Source organism: Salvelinus fontinalis, chromosome 14 (genome assembly GCF_029448725.1).
Source record: "Salvelinus fontinalis isolate EN_2023a chromosome 14, ASM2944872v1, whole genome shotgun sequence".
In the NCBI taxonomy this organism is placed as follows: domain Eukaryota; kingdom Metazoa; phylum Chordata; class Actinopteri; order Salmoniformes; family Salmonidae; genus Salvelinus; species Salvelinus fontinalis.
The window spans coordinates 18,141,815-18,161,513 of record NC_074678.1 but is presented as its reverse complement, the minus strand read 5'-3'; the positions used below and the strand labels follow the sequence as shown (position 1 = coordinate 18,161,513).

Genomic DNA, 19,699 nt, shown 5'->3' with positions numbered 1-19,699 from the left:
TGCAGTGAGGTTGTGAATGACTTTAAATGTTGGGGGTGTACATGGGCTCAGAGAGGTGGGTCAGGAAGAACTGGGAGGGGCTGTCACAGGCAGTGGTGTCAAGACTGGCCAGGTGGAGGTGGCTCCTGTCCCAAGTGTCATATAGAGGGAGGGTGTTGATAATCAACAACCTGGTGGCATCTTCCCTGTGGCATAAACTGGCTGTCCTCAACCCCCCCGCCGGTCTGCTCGCAGACCTGCAACGCAAGCTGGTGGACTTTTTCTGGTCGGGCCATCACTGGCTGAGGGTTGCAGTGTTGTACATGACCGTCCACGAAGGAGGACAGAGCCTGGTGGAACTGGAGAGTAGAGGGGCTTCTTTCGGACTAAAGGTGGTGCAGAGACTGCTGTACCATACTGATGTCGGCTGGAGGGAACCAGCATGCGCGCTGCTGAGGAGAGCTGGCAGATTAGGGTTGGACCGGCAGCTATTCCTCATGAGGCAGGAGGGGCTAAGTACCACAGGTCTCTCTGATTTTTACTCTGCAGTGCTGAGGGCCTGGCAGCTGCTAAGGCCCCCACGAGAAGGGGGTGTGGAGCCTGGGCTGTGGGTGTGGGAGGAGCCTATCTTCCACAACCCAGCCATCCCTTTGAGATCGGTTCAGTCGGCGGATGGCAGCGGGTTTATAAAGGCTGGGTGACCTGCGACTGCTGGGAGAGGAAGGGTGGAAAACCCCAGAAGTCCTGGCACAACATACAGGAATAAATTATCTTAGGATGCTGGAGAGATTCCTGGAGGAGGTCTGAGCCGGTAAGAGGGGTTTTTGAGCTGCCAAAGGGGAGGGGCCACCAATGTTTCCTCCACTATAGGTGACAGCAGAGACTGGAGACTGGCGAGGGGGTCTGGAGGACTTGTTAGATTTTAATACTACTCTGAGCCTGGGGGAGTTTGAAGGGGTGGGAGGTAAAGTCCTTTATAACCTCTGCGTTAAAGTGAGGAACGTTAGGAGCCTAACAGGAGTGAAGACACATCAGTGGCAGGGGATATGTGGGGTGGAGAGTATGGAGGGGACCTCCAGTGGAGGGTTCTACATGGAGCCCTGGCCACTAACAGCTAGTTGGCATGGGTTGAACCGGGAGTCGGGCAGGGGTGTCCTTTCTGTGATTCATGTGTTTTCTGTTTGCGACAAAGTTAATGCCATTAATGCCTCTGTTGTAATGTCTGTGAGAGAGGTTGGGGGTGTTTTTTTACTGTTGGGGTGTTTATAATGGGGTACGCTCTCTCTCTTTCGCGCTCTCTCTCTCGCGCGCCCTCTCTCTCGCGCTCTCTCTCTCTCGCGCGCTCTCTCTCGTGCTCTCTCTCTGTCTATGTGTGTGTGTGTCTCTTACTCCATATTACACATTCACCCCTCCTACTCCATACTCTAGACTATAATGTCTGGTGGTTCTTTTTGTTAAACTTTTGTCTACATTATTTCGATGTTTGTCTTGAGGACCATGAAATACACTTTATGGCCTCAGGTTTTGATTATGTGCCATCATTATGTGCAATTTGACTCAAGGCCTTAAAGACAGAAGAGTTTAGTTTAAATGGGTCTTTCCTACTGAGTATTTTATGCATTATTCTCACACTGTAGGAGATGTGTTTAGAACTGTTTGTCATTGTAACCACACACCCACCACATAATTCATGAGAAATGATATCTGTTGAGCCCTGAGTAGTATAGTAGCACAGTGTATGATATTCTATCCAGTATATCATCTCTCTCCTTCTCTCCTTCTCTGTCTCTCTCAGGGTTGTTACTTCTGTGTGAAGCAGTATGCTCTGGAGTGTTCACGCATCCCCATGGGACAGACCGTCAACTCTCAGGTAACATTATGGTATCTCTATCTCTGGTGCTGTAAGTTAGACCACAGAGCCGGGCCCAAGAAACCCAGCCATAGCCTCTAGGTATGTATGGGGCTGAGAAAAGAAGGATGATTAAAGAGAGAGACAGATAAGATATTGTAATCAGCTTGGTTACACACATCTTTCTGTATCATCATGGTGACTTTACACCTCCCTGGCTATGGTGTGATTCACTCGAATCGCTCTTCCTCCCTCCCTTCCCCTCTCTCCATCCATACATCCTCCCTCTCTTTATCACTATCTCCTGGGACTCAGTTGTCTCTGTCTCTCTCTCTCTCGCTCTTTCTCTGTCTCTCTCGCTCTTTCTCTGTCTCTCTCTCTGTCTGTCTGTAACGCTGGAGCGTGTCCAGGTTTTGCTCTAAATGAGGTGTAATTCAGTGTAAAGATGTGTAAACGACTGCTGTGTGTTTGCTGAGCGTCTCCAGATGTTGTATCTCAGCTGGGAGGGAGGGTAAGCTCCCACAGATGCCTAACTCTCATCAGCATCTGGCCATCTACAACTATAAAGCCATCTGAAGTATTTTTTGTTATTGTTGCCATTTGTTTGTTTGTAAATGTGTGTGCTAGAAGCCAATTTTATTGTCTGACTCTTTCAGTTGTAACATTTCTGTTGAAATGACATACAACTAGATTGCCAAGAGAGATTTGAAACAGCCTTTCCACCATTTCCTTCTCAAGCCAAACTGTCTTATTATATGAAAGAAATCCATGGACTCACTTTGCAAAGCATTCTTTTCTCCTCTTTTATTACAGTTTTTCATAAGGATTGCCTGCCATACTGTATGTGGTATTCTAATCGACAAAAAAACATTATTGTACTCCTAACCCATATATTTCATGCTGGTAATTGCTTTGCCATGTAAACTATTAGGCAGAGTGTAGTGTGTGGGGTGAGTGATTAGCTACTGCAGCAGTCTGCCCACTCTTTGAACATAGCTAATGGACTGTGGTGTGGACTAGGGAGATGGCGAGATGGAGCTTGCAGCGGTACGTCTGGTCTGAACTCTAATGTACTAGACTAATGGCTGTGCTCAGCACTGCATACAGTGTACAGACTGACCCTGTGTTGTTAGAGAGAGCTGTTCACCATGTAGCCTCTCTCTGGCTCTGGCTAGCTCGGTCTTTCTCGCTCCCTATATTTCTTTCTCCTCTCTTTTTCTTTCTTTCTTCATCTTACTCCCTTTCTTGCTCTCATTTTCCTCTTTCTTTCTCTCATCTCTCCTCCTTGTGACAAATCAGTTTTCAGGTTGTGAGATGACTGTTATTTAATAGGATGCAGACAGGCAGGCAGAGAACAAGGTGTCACTGTGATGCTCACCGTTTCCCCTCAACGTGTTGGTAACTGCCTCAAAGTGACGTATGTTAGTCTGAGCAGACAGAGCAAGAGAGCGTTCTCTTTAATCACAGTGATTAGAGTTTGAGATGAGCCATTGCGGTTGCAGAGTCCATCTCGATGCACAGCAGGGGGGTAGACATGTCTGTTAAGCTCTGGAGTAGATGAGTGAGTGAAGCGAGAGATGGTGTGTGTGTGTGGTTTATAATTGGACTCAGCCTCAGTTAGTCAGCCTCAGTTCCCCTCAGTGTTGACTGTTGTCTTCGTGGCCTGTCTGACCTGCTCACGCTTGGTGCTCACACACACTAGTTTGTCACCTCTCTGTTCTAGATCATTCTAATCGTATTAATGTGAGTGTGTAGCAACACAATGAGTTTGTAAGTGTCTTTGCATGTGGAATAGAGCGTATTTTTATAGGCACTAACTCCGCCATGGCTCTTTGGCCTATGGGGAAATTCATGTTTTTGGGGGGAAGAAACGGTCTTTATTTATTTATTTCACCTTTATTTAACCAGGTAGGCAAGTTGGGAACACGTTCTCATTTACAATTGCGACCTGGCCAAGATAAAGCAAAGCAGTTCGACACATACAACAACACAGAGTAACACAAACATACAGTCAATAATATAGTAGAACAATAAGTCTATATACAATATGAGCAAGTGAGGTGAGATAAGGGAGGTAAAGGCAAAAAAAGGCCATGGTGGCGAAGTAAATACAATATAACAAGTAAAACACTGGAATGGTAGATTTGCAGTGGAAGAATGTGCAAAGTAGAGATAGAAATAATGGGGTGCAAAGGAGCAAAATAAATAAATACAGTAGGGGGGAGGTAGTTGTTTGGGCTAAATTTATAGATGGGCTATGTACAGGTGCAGTAATCTGTGAGCTGCTCTGACAGCTGGTGCTTAAAGCTAGTGAGGGAGATAAGTGTTTACAGTTTCAGAGATTTTTGTAGTTCGTTCCAGTCATTGGCAGCAGAGAACTGGAAGGAGAGGCGGCCAAAGGAAGAATTGGTTTTGGGGATGACCAGAGAGATATACCTGCTGGAGTGCGTGCTACAGGTGGGTGCTGCTATGGTGACCAGCGAGCTGAGATAAGGGGGGACTTTACCTAGGAGGGTCTTGTAGATGACTTGGAGCCAGTGGGTTTGGCGACGAGTATGAAGCGAGGGCCAGCCAACGAGAGTGTACAGGTCGCAGTGGTGGGTAGTATATGGGGCTTTGGTGACAAAACGGACGTCACTGTGATAGACTGCATCCAATTTATTGAGTAGGGTATTGGAGGCTATTTTGTAAATGACATCACCGAAGTCAAGGATTGGTAGGATGGTCAGTTTTACGAGGGTATGTTTGGCAGCATGAGTGAAGGATGCTTTGTTGCGGAATAGGAAGCCAATTCTAGATTTAACTTTGGATTGGAGATGTTTGATGTGAGTCTGGAAGGAGAGTTTACAGTCTAACCAGACACCTAGGTATTTGTAGTTGTCCACATATTCTAAGTCAGAGCCGTCCAGAGTTGTGATGTTGGACAGGCGGGCAGGTGCAGGCAGCGATCAGTTGAAGAGCATGCATTTAGTTTTACTTGTATTTACATTTACATTTTACATTTTAGTCATTTAGCAGACGCTCTTATCCAGAGCGACTTACAGTAGAGTGCATACATTTTATTACATTTTTTACATACTGAGACAAGGATATCCCTACCGGCCAAACCCTCCCTAACGACGCTATACCAATTGTGCGTCGCCCCACGGACCTCCCGGTTGCGGCCGTTGCACCCCGTTTCCTATTTAAGAGCAATTGGAGGCCACGGAAGGAGAGTTGTATGGCATTGAAGCTCGCCTGGAGGGTTGTTAACAGTGTCCAAAGAAGGGCCAGAACTATACAGAATGGTGTCGTCTGCGTAGAGGTGGATCAGAGACTCACCAGCAGCAAGAGCGACATCATTGATGTATACAGAGTTGATTCGGTCCAATAATTGAACCCTGTGGCACCCCCATAGAGACTGTCAGAGGCCCGAACAACAGACCCTCAGATTTGACACACTGAACACTATCAGAGAAGTAGTTGGTGAACCAGGCGAGGCAATCATTTGAGAAACCAAGGCTGTCGAGTCTGCCGATGAGGATGTGGTGATTGACAGAGTCGAAAGCCTTGGCCAGGTCAATGAATACGGCTGCACAGTATTGTTTCTTATCGATGGCGGTTAAGATATCGTTTAGGACCTTGAGTGTGGCTCAGGTGCACCCATGACCAGCTCTGAAACCAGATTGCACAATCTGTTTGTTGACTTGGCTTTCGAAGACCTTAGAAAGGCAGGGTAGGATAGATATAGGTCTGAGGCAGTTTGGGTCAAGAGTGTCCCCCCCTTTGAAGAGGGAGATGACCGCAGCTGCTTTCCAATATTTGGGAATCTCAGACGACACAAAAGAGAGGTTGAACAGGCTAGTAATAGGGGTGGCAACAATTTCAGCAGATAATTTTAGAAAGAAAGGGTCCAGATTATCTAGCCCGGCTGATTTGTAGGGGTCCAGATTTTGCACCTCTTTCAGAACATCAGCTGACTGTATTTGGGAGAAGGAGAAATGGGGAAGGCTTGGGCGAGTAGCTATGGGGTGTGCAGTGCTGTTGACCGGGTTAGGGGTAGCCAGGTGGAAAGCATGGCCAGCCGTAGAAAAATGCTTATTGAAATTCTAATTATAGTGGATTTGTCGGTGGTGACAGTGTTTCCTATCTCCAGTGCAGTGGGCAGCTGGGAGGAGATGTTCTTATTCTCCATGGACTTTACAGTGTCCCAGAACTTTTTGGGGAGCAAATTTTGCTTGAAAAAGCTAGCCTTGGCTTTTCTAACTGCCTGTGTATATTGGTTTCTAGCTTCTCTGAAAAGTTGCATATCACGGGGGCTGTTCGATGCTAATGCATCAGAACGCCATAGGATGTTTTTGTGTTGGTTAAGGGCAGTCAGGTCTGGAGAGAACCAAGGGCTATATCTGTTCCTGGTTCTAAATTTCTTGAATGGGGCATGCTTATTTAAGATAGTGAGGAAGGCATTTAAAAAAAATAACCAGGCATCCTCTACTGACGGGATGAGATCAATATCCTTCCAGGATACCCCGGCCAGGTCGATTAAAAAGGCCTGCTCGCTGAAGTGTTTCAGGGAGCATTTGACAGTGATGAGTGGAGGTCGTTTGACCGCTGACCCATTACGGATGCAGGCAATGAGGCAGTGATCGCTGAGATCTTGGTTGAAAACAGCAGAGGTGTATTTAGAGGGCTGATGATGTCTATGAGGGTACCCGTGTTTACAGCTTTGGGGTGGTACCTGGTAGGTTCATTGATAATTTGTGTGAGATTGAGGGCATCAAGCTTAGATTGGAGGATGGCAGGGGTGTTAAGCATGTTCCAGTTTAGTTCGCCTAGCAGCACGAGCTCTGAAGATAGATGGGGGGCAATCAGTTCACATATGGTGTCCAGAGCACAGCTGTGGGCAGAGGGTGGTCTATAGCAGGCGGTAACGGTGAGAGACTTGTTTTTAGAGAGGTGGATTTTTAAAAGTAGAAGTTCAAATTGTTTGGGAACAGACCGGGATAGTAGGACAGAACTCTGTCTTTGCAGTAGGCTATCTTTGCAGTAGATTGCAACACCGCCCCCTTTGGCCATTCTATCTTGTCTGAAAATGTTGTAGTTAGGGATGAAAGTGTCAGAATTTTTGGTGGTCTTCCTAAGCCAGGATTCAGACACGGCTAAAACATCCGGGTTGGCAGAGTGTTTTATTCACTGCTTTAGCACAAACTTAGGGAGGAGGCTTCTAATGTTAACATGCATGAAACCAAGGCTATTACGGTTACAGAAGTCATCAAAAGAGAGCGCCTGGGGAATAGGAGTGGAGCTAGGCACTGCAGGGCTTGGATTCACCTCTACATCACCAGAGGAACAGAGGAGGAATAGGATAAGGGTACGGCTAAAAGCTATGAGAATTGTCTGGAACAGAGAGTAAAAGGAAGTTTCTGGGGGCGATAAAATAGATATCAAGATATAATGTACAGACAAAGGTATGGTAGGATGTGAATACAGTGGAGGTAAACCTAGGTATTGAGTGATGATGAGAGAGATATTGTCTCTAGAAACATCATTGAAACCAGGTGATGTCATCGCATATGTGGGTGGTGGAACTGAAAGGTTGGATAAGGTATAGTGAGCAGGGCTAGAGGCTCTTCAGTAAAATAAGCCAATAAACACTAACCAGAACCGCAATGGACAAGGCATATTGACATTAAGGAGAGGCATGCTTAGTCGAGTGATCGTAAGGGTCTAGTGAGTAGAGGTTGGTTGGGATCACGGCGATTCAGACAGCTAGCCGGGCTATCGGTAGCAAGCTAGCATAGGATGGAGGTCTGTTTTTAGCTGCCTCGTGCGTTTCCGTCGGTAGATTAGTGGGGTTCCGTGTGATAGAGGGTATCAATCAAATTGGCAAAATAGATATAGTTATAGTGACCCAAGAAAAAATTGTCCGATAGACTTATTCAGATAGCAGCCGATAAGACAGCTAACGATTAGCGGGCCGGTAACGTCGCGACGGAGGTGCCAGTTGGATAACTCCCTCGGGCAGATAACGTCGGTAGTCAGTCGTGAAGGCCCGGTGGGGCTCCGCATTGGCAGTAAAACGGGTCCGGATAGGTGATTGTAGCCCAGGAGTGGCTGATGGAACTCTTCAGCTGGCTAGCTCCGGAATAATTTATGTTTTCTCCGGGATCGACGTAAGCTAATAGACACACGGGTAGCAGCTAGCTAGCTGCGAAATCAAGGTTTAAATGTCCAGAGCTTGCGGTTGAAATCCGGGGATATGGAGAAAAATAGGTCCGGTATGTTCTGGTCTGAGTCGCGTTGTACAAAAGTGGCGATAGATTAACGAGCTAAAGGAATAGCTGATGACCACAAACCGTGGTTAGCTGAAATACTAACGTTAGCCAGTAAACTGGCTAGCTTCAGGTTAGCTTCAGGTTAGCTTCAGGTTAGCTTCAGGTTAGCTTCTGGCTAGCTTCTGGCTAGCTTCTGGCTAGCTTCAGGTTAGCTTCAGGTTAGCTTCTGGGTAACTACTATTGTGGATTTTCAGATTTGAGGTAAATATTTATTTTTTTTGTAATTGGTTAGGCGGGTTGCAGGAAAGCGTTTTGAAGTTGAGTTTTTGGAAAATAAAATATATGAAAGATATGCAAAGAAAGGTGTAAATATATATATATACGGGACACGACAAGACGAGGACAAAATGACGTCTGACTGCTATGCCATCTTGGGAAAGGACATACAAAACGTATCAGATCTCTTAAGCCTGTGTTAACCTCAGAACTTATTTTATGTGTTTATCCCAAAACCCCATTATTTCCCCATCCATTTCCCCATAGGGATGACCAACGAACCAAAGGTAACTAATTTCCGTTTTTTAGGACTACAAGCTTGGGAGCTCTATTCTGACAATTGTCTTTTGCATGTCTCATGTTCTTTGTTTGTCCATTTCCTTTCCTTTTGTGTGTGTCTGTGTCTGTCTAGTCCCATTTCATGTCCTCTCTCCATCAGGGCTCCCTCCTCACCTCAAAACCTTTCTGTCTCAAGCTATTCCCTGATGCCACACCAGTCTCTGACTCTGCAGTATGTCACAGAACTAGGGGCGTGGTGTCTCCCCCCTCTCTGCTTGCTGCAATGTCCCCTGATCCATCTATCTACTTTATCTTTCGCTCTCTCTCTCTTTTTCTCTTTCTCTCTTTCTGAGGAATGACGATAGATTCAATCAGACAGAGGAAGCCATCTTCAGTGCAGCCTGGTGGAGCTCTGGGCTCCAATGTCATACTTCCATACATGTTCTGTTCTGCTGTGACTGTTGCGTTCATCTCAGTCCTTTGTCTCAGTCTACATCTTCATCTTGCTGCTGGGCCAAACTGGCCAGAATGATGCTGAGCTTTGATTCGCTGTGGGTCATTGTGACCCTCCTTCCAAGCTCTTCCTGTATCAGTCTGTGTTTGTCATGCAGCTGGTGAATAAACTAGCCTAAATGCTACTCTTTTTGTAGAATACTTACTGTTACTGTCTTTCCCTGTGTTATTCTTTGCAGCTCAAATCTGGAATGAGCAAACTTCTGACTTCCTCTGTCTTATTCAAGCATCTGTCTGTGATTTCTTTAGTACATTTATGAGTTCAAACTTCGTCACCTGTTCTGGGGTCTTGTGAGTTGGTGACCCATTGGCCCAAGGATTTGGGATCTTCTTCAAGCCTTCTGATATGCTCTAATCATGTCCCTGTCTGGCCCCGCCTTCCTTTCTCTCCCGCTCTACTCTAATCAACTCGTATGTGTTTTTTCTGCTTCCTGGATGGCCTCTGATTAAGAATCCTCCGTAGTATCGATTTTTGCACCTCTAATCCACTGTCATCCTCTGTTGTTGTAATATAAAGTGTCTCTCTCTTTTTTTTAAATGTACTTTTTAACAAAGTTATATATGTTTAACCTCCTCTTTGCTAGCACCTGTGAACAGTTTGAAAAGTTTAGCATGAACATTAGTACGTTCAAGTAAGTTTGAAAGGTATAACCAAAATAGTTTTTAGTTCCGAATGGCAGTTGGTAAATGCCTGAGCAATCACAGTGTTGACCCAGCAGTTAACAGGTCCCTAATACATGTTGGATTAAATAGTAACATAATTATATAGTATTATTAATAGTGTATCTCTGTGGCTTCACTGCTAAAGGGCAGTTTGTACCCATAATCGCTTCAGTGGTCTTGTGGGCTCAGGAGTCAGAGGTTTCAGTTAATTAGGCTCCAGATCTCTCAATATCCGCTGGGGAACACTGACCAACAGAACCATTAAACCACTTTGTACCAGCCTGTTCCGACTTCTGACATTACACTACTACAATGTTCTTGCCTTCAATCTCTTCTACAGTCTATACCACTGGAGAAATGTACTCTCTGTTTTCTGTGCTTTTATTTTATTGAAGGTGTCTGCCCTAGCGCGAACTAAAATGGCTGAGTCTGGTACAAAACGTTCACTTCTTCAGAGAGGTGGTGAAAGGTTCAACTCGTTACGTTGACTTTAAAAGTAAAGGAAAATAACTTTTTCTTGATGTGTAATGAATGCCTCTTGACTAGTACTGGCATTAAATGAACACTGTTATATTGTTTTTTCGCTGACTCTTTGATTTGATAAGACCTATTTGCATTTGTTCCAGGGAAATGGTCAAGATGAAAGCAGCAGCAGTAATAGCATTTACCCTCCATCCCCCTCCAAACACCCCTCTCCGAACCGCAGTTCTTCGTATTGTGTTGTAATCACTGCATGCTCCAGTCTTTCACCTCAATCATTAGCATTTTGCCGTTAATGCTTTTGTAAGCCTCCGCTTTGATGTTGGATTTAATTAAATAAGATACAATTATGAAGTTGATTGATATCACAGTTGCTTACAAAAGCCTCTCACAAAGGAGGGGTGGTAGTAGAGGAGTAGAAGCACTTTAAGTGGATGCCGCCACAGATTGGGTGGATACAAACAGACAGACAATGGGCTCTGAGAACGGCTGAAACAGCAGGGAGGTTTTCCTACCGATGTAGGCGACTTTAATGGGTCTGCTATTACCATTAGACACTAGATGGATAGCAATGCAGAGAGAGGGAAAGGAGCTAGGCCTAACTTCACAAACATGTATTATTAAACATTGAATTGTGCATATGATACTGCCAATACTGGCTTGATATTAATTCAGATGATTGTGTGAATGGTAGGTCATGAGATCCTCGTGTGTGTGTGTGTGTGTGTGTGTGTGTGTGTGTGTGTGTGTGTGTGTGTGTGTGTGTGTGTGTGTGTGTGTGTGTGTGTGTGTGTGTGTGTGTGTGTGTGTGTGTGTGTGTGTGTGTCCGATCCCATTCCCACAGCCCTTACAGAAATCTGTAGTGAGTGTCTACACTGTGTCGCCCTCTCTCCTCCAGCTCTCCATGCTCTTCACGGAGGAGTGTGATAAGGTGATTGGCCTGATGCATGTGCACTCGTTCAGCTATGACTTCCACCTACGGGTGGTTCACCAGTCCCTGGTGGGCTGTCACATGACCCTGCAGCAGGGATACCGGCTGACCAGCTTCCTGGAGGACTTCATAGCTCATCACCCTGACATCCCCAAGTTCAGACGAAACCACGTCTTCCAGGGTGAGTCTGACTCAACCCACCTGAACAACTAAATCCTGAAAAGAGTCCCAGCAGTATGTATAAGGCCAGAATTAAAACCAACACAGATCAACAACCGGTGCTTTGCGGTTGACTTTTAAATGTGATTTCTGCTTGAGCTGAACAGTTAGCATGATCTCCATTGACAACTGGGAAATTGTATCATGGCGCTGGAGAAGATGGCTGACGTTTTGTGCTCCTAACCAAACGTGTTTTTTGTTAGTTTTTCTTGCGTTGTTTGTAACTTATTTTTTTTACTTATTCTGTACATAATGTTGCTGCTACTGTCTCTTATGACCGAAAATAACTTCTGGACATCAGAACAGCGATTACTCACCACGAACTGGCAGAAGCTTTTTTTTTTCTTTAACGAGTCTGACGAGCCCGACGTGGAGAGCATACTGCTTTCCTGGGAACAGGCCCAAATCCCCGTCATTTGCGTGAAAAGAGGACGGAGGTTGGGTTGCCTTCTGAGAATTCATAGGCGATCGAATTAACCCCCACTGCCTTCCATTCTACTAGCTAACATGCAATCATTGGAAAATAAAATAGACAACATACGAGGAAGATTAAATACCAACGGGACATTGAAAACTGTAATATCTTATGCTTCAGAGTCGTGGCTGAACGACGACATTATCAACATAAATCTGGGTGGTTATACACTGTATTGGCAGGATAGGACAGCGGCGTCTGGTAAAACAAGGGGGGGTGGACTATGTATATATGTAAACAACAGCTGGTGCAGAATATCTAAGGAAGTCTTGAGGTTTTGCTCACCTGAGGTAGAGTATCTCATGATAAGCTGTAGACCACACTATCTACCTAGAGTTTTCATCTGTATTTTTTGTAGCTGTCTACATACCACCACAGACTGATGCTGGCACTAAGAACGCACTCAATTAACTGTATTCTGCAATAAGCAAACAGGAAAACACTCATCCAGAGGTGTCGCTCCTAGTGGCCGGGGACTTTAATGCAGGGAAACTTAAATCGTCTTACCAAATTTCTATTAGCATGTTAAATGTGCAACCAGAGGGGAAAAAAACTCTAGACTACCTTTATGCCACACACAGAGATGCATACAAAGCTCTCCCTCACCCTCCATTTGGCAAATCTGACCATAATTCTATCCAACTGATTCCTGCTTACAAGCTAAAATTAAAGCAGGAAGCCCCAGTGACTCGGTCAATTAAAAAGTGTTCAGATAAAGCAGATGCTAAGCTACAGGACTGTTTTGCTAGCACAGACTGGAATATGTTCCGGGATTCTTCCGATGTCATTGAGGAGTACACCACATCAGTCATTGGCTTCATCAATAAGTGCATCGATGATGTCGTCCCCACAGTGACCGTACATACATACCCCAACCAGAAGCCATGGATTACAGGCAACATCCACACTGAGCTAAAGGGTAGAGCTGCCACTTTCAAGGAGCGGGACTCTAACCCGGAAGCTTATAAAAAATACCGCTATGCCCTCCAACGAACCATCAAACAGGAAAAGCCTCAATAAAGGACTAAGGTCGAATCGTACCACACCGGCTCCGACGCTCGTCGGATGTGGCAGGGCTTGCAAACCATTACAGACTACAAAGGGAAGCACAGCTGAGAGCTGCCTAGTGACACAAGCCTACCAGACGAGCTAAACTACTTCTATGCTCGCTTCGAAAACATCCACTGAAACATGCATGAGAGCACCAGCTGTTCCGTACTACTGTGTGATCACACTCTCCGCAGCCGATGTGAGTAAGACCTTTAAACAGGTCAACATTCACAAGGCCGCAGGGCTAGACGGATTATCAGGACGTGTACTGCGAGCACGCACTGACCAACTGGCAAGTGTCTTCACTGACATTTTCAACCTCTCCATGTCAGAGTCTGTAATACAAACATGTTTCAAGCAGACCGTCATAGTCCCTGTGCCCAAGAACACCAAGGTAACCTGCTTAAATGACTACCGACTCATAGCACTCAAGTCTGTAGCCATGAAGTGCTTTGAAAGGCTGATCATCGCTCACATCAACACCATTATCCCAGAAACCCTAGACCCACTCCAATTTGCATACCGCCCTAACAGATCCACAGATGATGCAATCTATATTGCACTCCACACTGCCCTTTCTCACCTGGACAAAAGGATTGTGGACAAAAAACCTGGACAAAAGGAATGTGAGATTCTCACCTATGTGAGAATGCTTTTCATTAACTACATGTCAGCGTTCAACACCATAGTGCTCTCAAAGCTCATCAATAAGCTAAGGACCCTGGGACTAAATACCTCCCTCTGCAACTGGATCCTGGACTTCCTGAAAGTCTATCGCTGTGCGTAGGCCGCTAATCTGTGTTGGGTTGAATCCAGGCCTATGTCCTGTCGGTAAACTCATGCTTCTGTCTGTCTGTCTGTCCATCAGGGAGTTTCTCCATCTCTACGGGGATGATCACAGCTCACCAGCTGTATAACTACATTACTGACCATGATGTCACCTACGGCATGAAGCCCCTTCGCATGTCCAAGGCTGCAATGACCAGCGATGGCAAGAAGGGGGCACCACCCAGCAGTGACCTGCATGAGTACGGTCTGGTTGCACTGTGGAACAGGTAGGCTATGGACACACACACCTCCGTGAATTAAACACATTATGCATGACCTGTTCTTCTCATCTAGCTCGGGCTCTTACAAGGACCTTGAAGGCCTGCGTCACCATGACGATTTTGACGTGTCCCTGCTGGTGTGTCACAATGCCGCTCCATTTGAGGAGCAGTTGGAGGGAGAGAGACATCTGCTGAGGTACAGAGAGATGAAAGGAGGGATTATATATTGCACAATGGAAGGTGGAAATCATTTTGGGAAAGGTTACAATTTCAGACAGTAGGTTGCTATTGAAAACAATAGGATAGTGTTCTGTACAGTAGGTTACATTAAAATGAAACTGCTGTACCAATAACTCTGTATGAAGTTGCATTGCAATAACATTGACTTATCTGTCTTCTCAATCTGTGTGTGTGACGTGTCCTTGCATGTTTATGTTTCAGGCTGCGTTACTACGTGATAATGACCAGCCAGAGAGAGTTGTTCCCCCGGCTGACGGCTGACATGCGTCGCTTCAAAAAGCTTTCCCAGATACACCGTGAGGTCAGCGACCTGGCAGGAAGGGTTCCCCCTGAGAGAGGTACAGGACCAGGCGGGGTATTGGACCTTGAACTGGACCTCTGGGAGGAGACCCCCCCCTGCAGCCTCAGCCCCAGACACCTTCATCTCTACCCCCAGCGTTGGGAACGAGTTCTATCCCCTGACTGGTCCCCAAGGGTCTGGGGCCCAGGGTCTCCTCTACCCCTCTCATCTGTTCCCCCTGCTCAACCAGGAGGTAGGGTTCTCCAGGACCGCTAAGACTTCATTGTGTTTTTAACTTTTTAGTGCGTGTATTGATGTATTCACATGGATGAGGCAATTGTAGGTTACCATTTCTATACAATAGGTTACTATGTTAGTATTGCAAATTAAATCAGCTTACCTATATCTTTATGTAGGAGTTATTGCATATATATTAAATTATAGGCTGTGTATTTTAAATTGGTCAAATAAATGTATTGATTCAATCATCCATCCAGGTGGGCTGTGCGCAGAGCCAGATCCAGGCGAGCGTGGAACAGGCCATGGGCCACTGTCGCAGGGACAACCTGTGGAGGAGGCTGTTCCATGGAGAACACCAGCACCTGGCCATGGACAAGCTCAAGCTGAGCAAACTTTCCTTCAGCGAACTGGAGGACCTCCTCAACGCAGTGCAGAGTCAATCTGTAGGGGAGATCGACCCCCAGCTGGTAAAGAACACACTCTACCCTACTCTACTACAGACCACATCACCTCATCCCACTACTTCAGGCCACCTCATCCCACTACTTCAGGCCACCTCATCCCACTACTTCAGGCCACCTCATCCCACTACTTCAGGCCACCTCATCCCACTACTTCAGGCCACCTCATCCCACTACTTCAGGCCACCTCATCCCACTACTTCAGGCCACCTCATCCCACTACTTCAGGCCACCTCATCCCACTACTTCAGGCCACCTCATCCCACTACTTCAGGCCACCTCATCCCACTACTTCAGGCCACCTCATCCCACTACTTCAGGCCACCTCATCCCACTACTTCAGGCCACCTCACCTCACCACTACATGCCACACCAACTCACCTCACTACTTCATACCACACCAACTCACCTCACCACTACATACCACACCAACTCACCTCACTACTTCATACCACACCAACTCACCTCACCAATACATACCACACCAACTCACCTCACCAATACATACCACACCAACTCACCTCACCACTACATACCACACCAACTCACCTCACTACTTCATACCACACCAACTCACCTCACCAATACATACCACACCAACTCACCTCACCAATACATACCACACCAACTCACCTCACCAATACATACCACACCACCTCACCTCACCAATACATACCACACCACCTCACCTCACCTCACCACTACATACCACACCAACTCATCTCACTACTTCATACCACACCAACTCACCTCACTACTTCATACCACACCAACTCACCTCACCAATACATACCACACCACCTCACTACTTCATACCACACCAACTCACCTCACCACTACATACCACACCAACTCACCTCATTACTTCATACCACACCAACTCACCTCACCACTACATACCACACCAACTCACCTCACCAATACATACCACACCAACTCACCTCACTACTTCATACCACACCAACTCACCTCACCAATACATACCACAACACACCACCTCACTACTTCATACCACACCAACTCACCTCACCAATACATACCACACCAACTCACCTCACTACTTCATACCACACCAACTCACCTCACCACTACATACCACACCAACTCACCTCACCACTACATCCACACCAACTCACCTCACCACTACATACCACACCAACTCACCTCACCACTACATACCACACCAACTCACCTCACTACTTCATACCACACCAACTCACCTCACTACTTCATACCACACCAACTCACCTCACCAATACATACCACACCAACTCACCTCACCAATACATACCACACCACCTCACCTCACCACTACATACCACACCACCTCACCTCACCACTACATACCACACCAACTCACCTCACCTCACCACTACATACCACACCAACTCATCTCACTACTTCATACCACACCAACTCACCTCACTACTTCATACCACACCAACTCACCTCACCAATACATACCACACCACCTCACTACTTCATACCACACCAACTCACCTCACCACTACATACCACACCAACTCACCTCATTACTTCATACCACACCAACTCACCTCACCACTACATACCACACCAACTCACCTCACCAATACATACCACACCAACTCACCTCACTACTTCATACCACACCAACTCACCTCACCAATACATACCACAACACACCACCTCACTACTTCATACCACACCAACTCACCTCACCAATACATACCACAACACACCACCTCACTACTTCATACCACACCAACTCACCTCACCAATACATACCACACCACCTCACTACTTCATGCCACACCAACTCACCTCACCACTACATACCACAACACACCACCTCACTACTTCATACCACACCAACTCACCTCACCACTACATACCACACCAACTCACCTCACTACTTCATACCACACCAACTCACCTCACCAATACACACCACACCACCTCACTACTTCATACCACACCAACTCACCTCACCAATACATACCACACCAACTCACCTCACCAATACATACCACACCAACTCACCTCACCACTACATACCACACCAACTCACCTCACTAATACATACCACACCAACTCACCTCACCAATACATACCACACCAACTCACCTCACCAATACATACCACACCAACTCACCTCACCAATACATACCACACCAACTCACCTCACCAATACATACCACACCAACTCACCTCACCACTACATACCACACCAACTCACCTCACCACTACATACCACACCAACTCACCTCACCAATACATACCACACCAACTCACCTCACCAATACATACCACACCAACTCACCTCACCAATACATACCACACCAACTCACCTCACTACTTCATACCACACCAACTCACCTCACTACTTCATACCACACCAACTCACCTCACTACTTCATACCACACCAACTCACCTCACCTATACATACCACACCACACCACCTCACTACTTCATACCACACCACACCACCTCACTACTTCATACCACACCAACTCACCTCACCAATACATACCACACCACCTCATCTCACTACTGCAGGCCAACTCACCTCACTACCACATACCATCTCTTCTCAGCCTGCTGCTGTGTTGATTTGGCAGCAGGCACCTCTATAGCATGCTGCTCTGTTCGCTGGTCTCTCTGAGGAATAATCTCAAAAGCCAATCAACACACTCTACTGTACACACACAGCATAACTATTGAGCCTACTACACCTATTATTAAAACACATCCGGTCGTTGATTGGATTGTGCCTCCATTCAGAGAGATTGGATGGTTCCAGTCAGATGTACACGTATTAGATGCAATAGCCTAATTTCCACTATCATGCCATGTCTGTATTAGGTTATTGTGTTCCAGTCGTGATTGGATTTGGATAGGTACCTCTGCAGGTAGATAAGCATGTATTGTGTCAGTGCTGTAGCCTTGACTACAGTTTCCTGTTAGTCTTGTATCCTTTTAAATGACTACCCATTAAAGTTGTGCTTGTTAGATGGATACATTTGATTTAGTTAACAGCAGTAAGTCACTGAGAACAGATGATCCCTTCTACAATAATTAAACAACACTTCAATCCAGAGAATCATGAGAAGGGCTTATCAAGAAAAAGTTAAAAAGGACTAATTCCAGTTAGAAAGGAGTTGGAGCACTCAACAAAGTAAAATAGATCAAACTCCCTTTTACCTGGAATTAGTCTTTTGGAAGTTTTTCTTGGTAAGCCATTCTCATGATTGTTGTCGTTGTTGAGCACCCATCCTTTCCTTTGTTTCCTGCAGAGTGGAGGCCCACCTAAACTCTGGCCACTTCAATTCAATACTTAGTTACTGATGCTACCCATATAGCTTCCACTTGTTGGTTTTGTAAAATAAAGATCCCTATGGCCTTTCTTGAGAGCTCCAATCATTTCAATTATTCTTCATTATACTCAGTTTAAAGTACCCTGCTCCAATTACACGATGGTTGGAGCAACTATGCGTCTGTGATTTTCCAAATGTCTGGTGGGCGGGTGGCTTCTCGTGGAGATGGTATTCAAGGTTAATGCCCTCTTAGTCAGTAGAGAAGGAGGGTGGGCCAGGCCTGCTCAATCCTGCCTACTCGAGGAGACCGAGAGCCTCATAATCACAGAGGCTTGCATCTGTGTGTGTTGGAGAGGGGAGAAACAAAGCATCCTTGGACGACGGTGATAATCAGAGGTGTGCGTGCATGTGCACATTTGTTGTTGGAGAGGAGAGAAACGCGGCTCGTCATCCATGGAGAAAGGAATCATGATAATCACAAGCTCTCTCTAAAAGCCCTTATACCTTCCCCTGAGCCAGTGGTTTTGGGCTCCTGGGCTGCTCACTCTGTGACTGACAGCTCCTCCAGGTCTAACAGCCTTCCCACTGTGCACTGCAGCAGCTCATCCCTTATGGTGCGGCAGGTAGAGAATAGAGCCGTATCCTCCCTATAATAACCACACAGGCGTTATCCTGACATCAACATAAGGATAGTGGTGCCGTCGTATCCCCCAGCACAGCTGGGAAACATGTCTATGCATACAGTATATCTGAATTGTGATGATGTGTAGTAGGATTTGGCTATGTGCAGTATGAGGTGTTACATAGATATGTGTTGTGTGTGGTTCGATTGGGTTTTTCTTGATCCTCTGTCACATCTCTGTTGTTGTGAGTTCCCACAGAGCTGCAGGATTTGCATCAGTCCTGCTGAAGACTGAATGTAGATGCTTTATTTTGATGATTCCCATAGGTTTCATCCATAACACACTGTCGCGTCATCCACTCCATTTCTAGCTTGAAATCATCTTCTGAAGGCGATAGATACGTACCTCTGTGCTACCTACTCTGCTGTGCTACCTACTCTGCTGTGCTACCTACCTACTCTGCTGTGCTACCTACCTACTCTGCTGTGCTACCTACCTACTCTGCGGTGCTACCTACTCTGCCGCGCTGTGCTACCCCGCC

The 19,699-nt window shown here is 46.1% G+C and overlaps 1 protein-coding gene across 1 annotated transcript in view; it reads left to right on the top strand.

Annotated features, from left to right (window-relative positions):
• Window positions 1–19,699, top strand: part of LOC129869570 (KICSTOR complex protein SZT2-like) — a 192,353-nt gene that overhangs the window by 160,854 nt on the left and 11,800 nt on the right. The window contains 7 exon segments of the mRNA XM_055944087.1: window positions 1,775–1,849; window positions 11,192–11,405; window positions 13,837–14,023; window positions 14,091–14,213; window positions 14,459–14,648; window positions 14,650–14,790; window positions 15,035–15,244. Of these exon segments, the coding sequence (XP_055800062.1) occupies window positions 1,775–1,849; window positions 11,192–11,405; window positions 13,837–14,023; window positions 14,091–14,213; window positions 14,459–14,648; window positions 14,650–14,790; window positions 15,035–15,244 (1,140 nt within the window).